Genomic DNA, 9,141 nt, shown 5'->3' on the forward strand with positions numbered 1-9,141 from the left:
ATCAGTAAAGCAGTGCTGAACTGAACCCCCTAGCTGGCAAACCAGAAACAAACCAATATCAACACTGCCATCTGCTGGCTAACCTCCCCTCCTGTTTTGTACATTATTGATAGAAGACATGAATAAACGTCAAACACTGTTAGTCCTGCCCATAAACCCCATGACCCCTATCATACAGTATAAATGAGACCCCTGACAGACCGTAATTGCTGACCATAATTTCTGCATATGAATATCAAACATTAAGTGAAACATTTTATGCCACTAAAAAAACAAAATACATATTACTAGATAATTATTGAATAATAATCCTGTATTTGATTAATTTCATAAACGTTCATTTGGTGATCATTATGAGTGAAATTATCGAAGCGCGCCAGTAACACCAGAGTAGGTCACAGATTACTTCGCTTTCTCTGTAGACAGCGGGCTATTAACTTCAGCACCGTGGAGAGCAGCCGCCATGGAACGAGGGAGAGCCACATAGCGATTGGATAATAATGTTAAGACGCAGATATCGCGAGTAGAGAGCAGTGTGCCTATTGGTCAGGACTGACGGGACAGTAGATTTACTGACACTGAGAGGACAGCTACGGCATTGGAGATACATTACTTCCACGACCTCGTATAAAAAAGTGAAATAACAGTGATTTATTCTACTTTATCTCTTCATTATCAAGCTTTGTCATTCCTCATATTCGATGAGGTGGAACTGATAGCATGCAGCCGAGGGACAAAACATTGTAAATAGCAACAGTGCGCTCAGGACAGGAGGAGGTAAGCAGATTATGTTTCCAATGGAAGTCCGTAATGCCTTTAGAGTCAGTTGATCCCTATCAGGATAGCACTAACTTCAAAGATAGCGGGTTGACTTGAAGCGAGTACCGGTAGTATATGGGTCTATTCAGCGAATTCAAACCAAAACACCACGAATGTTAGGCTATGAAGACTCTGGCTGCTTTATTGAGTCTCCACTTTTACTCGCGCACCGGAAGGATCCCAGTTCTTAAACCCTGAAGATCCACCATTGAGCCGATGCCACCAACACGTCCCTGTGTGTGTGTGTCCGCAAATCTCTTCAGTCGAATGTGACAAGTGACAACGTTGAGATTATAGATCTTGAAAACACTGCATTGGATAAAAGCATAGCTACAGTATGTCACAAGTGGTGTCACACATAAGCTGCACACTGGCATAATTGATCCATCTCTTTCTGTCAATAGTCTTTGTTCAATTATTGTGTTCGGGCCTACTAATATAACGTGCAAATACATTTCACCTGTGAGTGCGAAATCTGATGTTTAGTGTTGTTACTGAGTTTTAGAATGACTGCATTTACAAAGCTACACTTTCTTTATTTGTAGGTTCAAAAGATTGAGGACCAAAACAATCTGAACAACAAAACCAACAGTGATGGCTGGTAAGGATTTGCATGAATTGAAATTGACACACAGTATGCATATGTTTTGGTACATAATCATAGTGTTCTATAAAAGTCATTTACTGTCTTGTTTGGCTAGTCTCTGATCAACCAATCATACAAACACTAGTATCTAGCCTAACATGACACACCTGCCAATGCCACTAATGTATGATTGCCATTTCTCCAGCAGAGAATAACTTCCCTCCAATACCAGGGTTCATCCCCCTGCAGCCATGTTTCTACCAGGACTTTGATGAGGAGATCCCTGAACAGCATCGCACCATGTGCAAGAGACTCTACCACCTGTGGATCTGTGAGTGCCCACTGCCCACTACCCAGAGCCCACTACCCACAGCCCATACTAGAACAACTCTAGTCAGCCACTCTGTCATAGAGTCCACATATTTAGGGGTTACGATGTCTTATTGCACTGTTATACTTCTTTCAGACTACTGAGCTGAGCCAAGACAGCCTAGCCAAGCTGCACTGCGCTGGCCTGATTACTCATCAACCATAGTTGCTGGAACTGTGCTGGAAAGGAACGTGTAAAAGGGAAATAAGTGTGCCAGGACAGTACGGTTCAGGAAGCCACAATAGTGTGAAACAAGTTTCCCCTCTGTGCAGAGTTTCTGTGTAGCCCTCTCTCCAGTGTAGCCTACTGTTTAGATTGGATCATTGTGGTGAACACACAGGAGCTGACAGTTAACCTCTCCCATGCCACATGGGTTGTCTTCATCCACCACAGCTACAAAGAATGACAGAGGGTCTTCTGCTGTAACTAGATATGTGTAGGTCAGCGGTGGTCGCTGCCGTTTAAGATGAGGGAAGACAAATTTTTTTTTTATGAGCATGGACTAAATCAATGATTTAGTGACGTGACTATATTTGTGTATAATTTTATCTAAAAAGGATAACTTTTTTACTGTTTGACTATTGACATTTTTCTGAAATTCACTGAGGAGGATGGTCCTCCCCTTTCTCCTCTGCGGAGCCTCCACTGGTGTGTCTCTCATCCAGGCCGGTGGGAGATTATGCATACGCTGCCCCTTCTTCTCATCTAATGACTTATATTTTATTCTCTCTGCAGATCCCCCCATTAAGTGATTAACATTTACACAGGTATTCTGTACCTCTGTGTTTGCACTTATTCACCAATAACAGTGTTGATGGAATAATCTGTTATATCCTTTCTGTCATTCATTTTGTGTGTTGTGCTTGCTCTGCATGTTTGATGTTTCTATCAGTTTATGTTTCCATGATTTCAGTCATTCTAAAATGTATTTTAATCCATTTAGCTAATCTCATTGAATAATCACCCTTGTTACATTAGATGTATTGGTCAAGAATAGACAGAAACTCAAAAGTAACCAATTAAAATACTTCTAGCCTTCACTTCGTTTCTTTGCCCGAGATGAAAAAAGTCTAATCACTTAATGGGTCTATTATTATAGCTCTGGTTGAGTTTGTAGTTCGGATGAAGGGATTTCTCTTCCCTTTGTGGACCAGTAATTGAAGCTGATTGGCTGCCTGTGGCAGTTCTGTGGAGCAGGCTGGAACTGAACCCCTAGCTCACGCAACGCTTTAATTACAACCAATTCGATCTTAAGAGGAGTAGATTTGCTAGATTACTGAGACTTAGAGCAAAACAGAGAAGGGAAATAAAATATGGACACCTGCAGAAAGGGCACTCAAGGAACCGGAGTGGACAGAAAGTGATCATTTATCTGAGAGCTGGTTCCCCGACTGGTGTTATATTATACTTTTGCATTGTTCTACTGGTGTGTATAACAGTGTGTTCTCCTGGTGGTGTGTTTTACAGTGCATGCAATCACCCTGGCTGTGAATCTGGTGGGCTGCTTTGTGTGGATGCTGGGTGGAGGGGGCGTGACAAATTTTGGCATGGCCATCATATGGTTGATTCTCTTCACCCCCTGCTCCTATGTGTGTTGGTTCAGGCCCATTTACAAGGCCTTCAAGTAAGTGGATTTCAGACACACCCATGAGGTATCCAACTACCACTAGATCGTTTTAAGCTATAACTAGGGCCCATAGTTTTTCTTGATCAGGCTATGTGGTCAGGAAACCCCCCCCCCCAGTCTTACTATGACACCATTGTCCTTGATCATAGTGATATACCATCAGTCAAGGGAAATCAGTTACCGCCAAGCGGAATCTTGAAAAGGGATTTACTTATTAACAAGTACCACACTGTATAATGTGTTGTGTGTCCGTGTACTTACAATTCCTTTTGTTGTTCTCCTAGGACGGACAGCTCGTTCAACTTCATGGCGTTCTTCTTTGTGTTCATGGCCCAGGTGGGCATCAGTATTATCCAGTGCATAGGGATCCCAGGCTGGGGAAACTGGTAAACTGGTTACACATTCAAATCACCTTCAATAATAAGCCCATTATAAATGATTCTACACATGTATAAATGCTTCAAAATGTTCCATAAAGTATTATAAATGAAAGTTATTGTGTTACCGACAAACTCTGTTTAGCCAAAACATGTATGTCTTTAAAACAACAGCAGTATAACCTCCTACCTTACCACACCCTGTCATATCATTAACAATGCAATAGATGACAGTCAGGAAATAGCCTCACTCAGGACATTTATGACTCCATTCTGTCAATAGAGTTTAAGGCTGTTAAGGGCTAAATGTCACCTGGCTTCACTTTGATTAGCAGATATAATTGTAATGGCAGCTTCCATAAATGTCAACATTCAGAAATGGATGGTTTTATATGTGGGACACAAAATGTTTTTAAGGCTGAGCCAAAATATTAGCCTACTACATAAAGGGATCATGCTCTTTCCACGACATTGACTGATCAGGTGAATACAGGTGCGAGCTATGATCCGTTGTTGATGTCACTTGTTAAATCCACTTCAATCAGTGTAGATGAAGGGGAGGAGAAGGATTTTTAAGGAAGGATTTGAAAGTCTTGAGACAGTTGAGACATGGATTGTGTGCCATTAAGAGGGTGAATGGGCAAGACAAAATATTTAAGTGCCTTTGAACAGGGTATGGTAGTATGTGCCAAGCGCACCGGTTTGTGTTAAGAACTGCAACGCTGCTGGGTTTTTCACGCTCAACAGTATCCTGTGTGTATCAAGAATTGTCCACCACTCAAAGGACATCCAGCCAACTTGACACAACTGTGGGAAGCATCAACATGGGCCAGCATCCCTGTGGAACGCTCTCGACACCTTGTAGAGTCCATGCCCCGACGAAATTGAGTCTCTTCTGAGGTCAAAAGGGGGGTGAAACTCAATATTAGGAAGGTGTTCCTAATGTTTGATATACTCAGTATACAGGGGCAAATGGTAAGTGTCTTCTTCTTCTCTACATCTCTCAGCGGCTGGCTGGCGACCATCTCTTTCTTCAGCTACAACCTTTGGATCGCCTTGCTGATGCTCATCCCCACCCTCTTTTTCACTGCCACGGCAACGCTGTCCTTCATCGCCCTCACCAAGGCAAGTCTGTATCATCTGTGTTACGTCACAACCATGGGACACGTAGAGCATGAAGATGTGCATGGTGATCTTTATGTCGCTCACTCATGCCCATTGTGCCGGCTGCATAGGGCAGCAACAAAGGTCTCCATTGCTCTCTGTCATCTTTATGTGCAGCCTGACATTTTACTGTCGTCCCACTACTCCCTCTCTCCAGGTCCATAACTTCTACCGTGGCAGCGGGGGAAGCATAGGCAAGGCTCAGGAGGAGTGGACCACAGGGGCCTGGAAGAACCCCCACATCCAGCAGGCAGCGCAGCAGGCAGCTATGGGAGCCGCCACGGGGGCCATGATGCCGGATCAGCAGTACTCCAGCAACACCCCACAGTACAATGACAACCAGATGTAGGGGATAAAGTGGAGGGAGGGACACATGTCAAAACATGAGCAGGAGTTTGGTATCTGTTTATCCCATCCCCCAAAAATGTGTCTTCATCACAGCAGCTATGGCCATGGGTCTTCAACCTTTTTTTGCCCCGGGATCCCCTCCCAGGCAAACCGGCAACCCGGCAATCATACTTTAGCAATTTTTTTCTTCTCACATGTCGTCTTAGCATCAAGTGAATGATAATGGCAAGGAGAAGTAATCAACATTATTTTTTTTTTATTATAGATTTGGTAGATCGTTTTTCATTATTTTAATTGGGAAAGGAAGTGTAAACTCTAACATAGTCTATTAGCTAGAAAGGTAACTCCCGCATTTTGTTTTAGCTAAAAGCAGCTGTTTAGCTGGTTAAACAAAGGTTACCCATATGTTTGCAAAAATGTATGTCTATGTCAAGAAAGCTTACCAGCAGCCAGCGCCTACAGTATGTCAGATACTTCAGTGTCAGCTGGTTATTGGCTCCAGTGACTGTAATTTTCTCAATATTAGGAGTTAAGAAACAATGTTGACATCATTAGAAAGAAGATATTCTCCTCTTTCTGCTGTAATCATTGATTCTGTTGTTGCTAGCGATATACCCCTGCTATAGGGCACTACACTACCACACTATACCAGCTGACTCTGAACACCCACAACGTAAAGACAGTTCATGTTCTCAGCATCTCCATTGAATTACAGTATCCGGTTTCTACTGTGTGATGTCATATTTCTGCTTCTGCGGCTTTGTTTTGACGTGTCACATCAAAGATGTGTCCCTATCTTATATCACTGTGTTAGCAGGGCCCTGTGGCCACATGCACACAGCACCAACTCTGCTTGTCAGAGCTCATTCTGATCACCCACTATCCTCTCCTCAATGCTCTTCGGGGAGGGGGGGGTGATGGTTTTTGGTAGCCTCCTCCTGCTCATGACTTGTAAAGTCCTGTTCATGATACAGTATTTCAATTATATATTTGTTTGTTTTATACACTAAGTTACTGGACTCTAGGTTTTGTCGTGAATAAATGTATTCTTACATGGAAGAGAGCTATGTAAGACTGTGTTTGAGTGCAGTACCTTTTTTTATCTACAGAAATGTCAAAGCGTATAAAATCTTTTTATCACAGAAAGTAGCACAGAGATAACTTTAATATTTTACCAGGCGTGTTTATGTACTGTAGGAGATAGCTTATTTGTTGTATAAATATGTATTTTAAGAATGTATTCTTCATTAAGTGAATGCCAGCTGATTGAACAAAAAGGGCTCTCCTCTAAGCCATCAGGGTGCTTTGTGATTCTCAGGTAAAGCAAAGCTATAAACACTGGACAGATACTGTGAACCTTTTCCCTTTATGTCCATGTGTGTGTTTTTGATAGCTTATATAATATGTATTTAAAATGAAACCATAGTCCTGTTGCCTCAGGGATATTAGTTTTATTTGATTCATTCTGTAACTTGAAAAAGGTATTACTGTGAGCTAAAGAAGGCCAGTATGTACTGTAGTTACAGTACATGGAGATGTGTAGAAGTGCGCTCTTTTATCTTATTTATCATTTATTTTAACCCTTTAAACTTGATATTAGAGCAGCACTCAACTACTGAATGTGTGAACGACCTCAAAAAGTCAGTATCCCACATTTTACTGCAGACATCTGAATTTCAATACAATTGAAAGAAGCAATAACTTGCTGTTTTGATCCTATTCGTAGTATGCGCTACCTTTGATTTAATACTGAGGAGGTAGCGAGATTTGGAACTCCACTCCCTTTGAGTTTGGCCTGGACGTTGGCGTTGGTGTCCCTGGGGCTCACTGTCTACGTTGATATCTTTCATCAGGCTAGCTCAGAGGCTGTTTTAAATGTAGAGCTAACCGTGTGCTCCCAGCTCCCAGGCCTGAGCTGAAAGATCACAGGCCAGTTGCATTGTCATTATCCACAGTCATGGAAATGGGACTTTCTTCTTATAGTCTGAGAAGTAATGAATGCATACCAAAACACGGAACTCTTTTTAGGGGACTATTGTACAATATGTCTTTAGAGCAAGGATTTCCAAGCCTGTTCCTGGAGAGCGCTACCGTCCTGTAGGTTTTCGCTCCGGTCCTAACCTAGCGCACCTGATTCTAATAATTAGCTGGTTGATCATCTGAATCAGGTAAATTACAACTGCGGTTGGAAGGAAAACCTACGGGAGGGTATCTCCAGGAACAGGGTTGGAGAGCCCAGCTTTAGATAGACGTGACATCTAACGTAAATTAATCAATTTCAGCTATAAATTAATTGCTAGGATTTCACTTTTGTTTCTTGTTATGTAATTGTTTTGTATTGAATGTCTGCATGTCTTATAGGGTGCTCTTTTTAAAAACGTGTTCTTAATGTCTTGTCTGTGGTAGACAATGTTAGACAGCAATGTTGTATTGTATGTCTTGTTGTATGGTTGTTTGACCACAGAGGGGCGCCAATGGTTCCTTTTATTTGTTTGAGAGAAAATCCCTGATATACAAGCTGCCTGCGCTCAGTCGTCTGTCTATTCATACAGTAGACTTTAAGTCTATAGCTTAGTCACTATTCAGTCAACAGCTCAATGGTTCCTCCTGTTCCCAGGTAGTAGCTACATGTGACCAGGAAGGAAGGGACAGATAGCCTTACATCTAAGTGGGCTCCAGTCAGCCTCAGCCTGGCTCATACTGCCCTCCTGCCACCTCTCTCTCACAGGACAGATGGCTGAGCAGGCGGTCCCTGTGAACACATTACAGTGTGCTCTATGCTGTAGGGGAAAGAGAGACGTTTATGGAGCAATATGGGTGCCACTTTCTCTGGGGTTGTAGGGGTTTGAAAATGACCTACATGGGCTCGTGTTGAGGGAAGGAGAGAGAGAGAGAGAGCAGTGGAAAAACAGTGTTCCCCAGTTGGTCATTAGTTCATGTTCTAGCTAGATCACTAACCTGGCCTAATCTATATATAACAAGGCTTCTTAACCCCTCAAGTAGCTGTATTCAACATTATTACAGTATGCACATTTAGAGAAATCCCCCAAACCTATACTTCTTTTCTCTCCTACATCTAAAAGGAATCAGCTATGTACTCAGTGTAGGAACTGTGGTGTAAACTATGCAGATAACCCTTGACTATGGAAGGGATGTGTTTGCAAGTACAGTTGTTTGGGCTTCAATTAGCCTGCGGCTGATGTAAAGATGTGTAGAGCACTGTTAGCTTAAACTGTGATATAATCAGTATTCAATTAGCTCCATCTCTGCAGTAATCAAGCAGAAGCATTGACCAAAGTGTTCCCCTGGTACACATTCATGTGCAACCACCACAGCTCATACCAGCAGATGCTGTTGCTTCTTTGTCATGTCCATGTTATTAAATGTGTGGGAGATCATTGTACCAGTGGGATATCCTCCTTATGCCGATCATGTGATCATTATGTGGTCATCTCGGAGAGGCAACGCGACAGTATTCTGAAGCACAGTTAGAAGGGGACTTTTATTCTAAAGTGCAAATGTTTTAGACTTAATTGTTACCTACATTTAAAAAATAAAATTTGTCTTGTCATTTTATGTTTTGATTTCCCTTACGGACATTAAACAAACTCTATTCCATTTTACACCATGAATGTATATTTTCTAGTCTTTGTGTGTCTTGACTGTGTGTTGTTGGGAAGTGGAGCCATGGTATGAATGTTAGTTGGACTGTCTGTTAGTTGCGGTCGCTGTAATAGCTCTCCAGTCCCATGCTGATTTTGGAACCAGGCAGTTAAATATGCGTTATGAGGGTGTTACATAATTTCAGCAAGTAGTTTTGAAAGTAGTGCTCCCGAGCCAAAACGGATCC

At 42.2% G+C, this 9,141-nt stretch overlaps 1 protein-coding gene across 2 annotated transcripts; it reads left to right on the top strand.

The window, feature by feature from the left end:
- Nucleotides 1–547: 547 nt before the first annotated feature.
- Nucleotides 548–8,867, top strand: LOC106587235 (secretory carrier-associated membrane protein 5). 2 transcript variants are annotated; one of them, XM_014175432.3, is made up of 7 exons: nucleotides 548–777; nucleotides 1,365–1,420; nucleotides 1,611–1,736; nucleotides 3,243–3,399; nucleotides 3,687–3,788; nucleotides 4,787–4,904; nucleotides 5,101–8,867. In XM_014175432.3, exons 2-7 carry the CDS (start codon nucleotides 1,414–1,416, stop codon nucleotides 5,290–5,292), a joined length of 702 nt encoding a protein of 233 aa, XP_014030907.1. In that variant the 5' UTR covers nucleotides 548–777; nucleotides 1,365–1,413; the 3' UTR covers nucleotides 5,293–8,867. The 2 variants fall into 2 exon arrangements, with proteins under 2 accessions (XP_014030907.1, XP_014030908.1); XM_014175433.3 differs by having other exon boundaries at nucleotides 1,614–1,736.
- Nucleotides 8,868–9,141: the final 274 nt, after the last annotated feature.

This window comes from Salmo salar, chromosome 26, assembly GCF_965601325.2.
Source record: "Salmo salar chromosome 26, fSalSal1, whole genome shotgun sequence".
Lineage (NCBI taxonomy): Eukaryota > Metazoa > Chordata > Actinopteri > Salmoniformes > Salmonidae > Salmo > Salmo salar.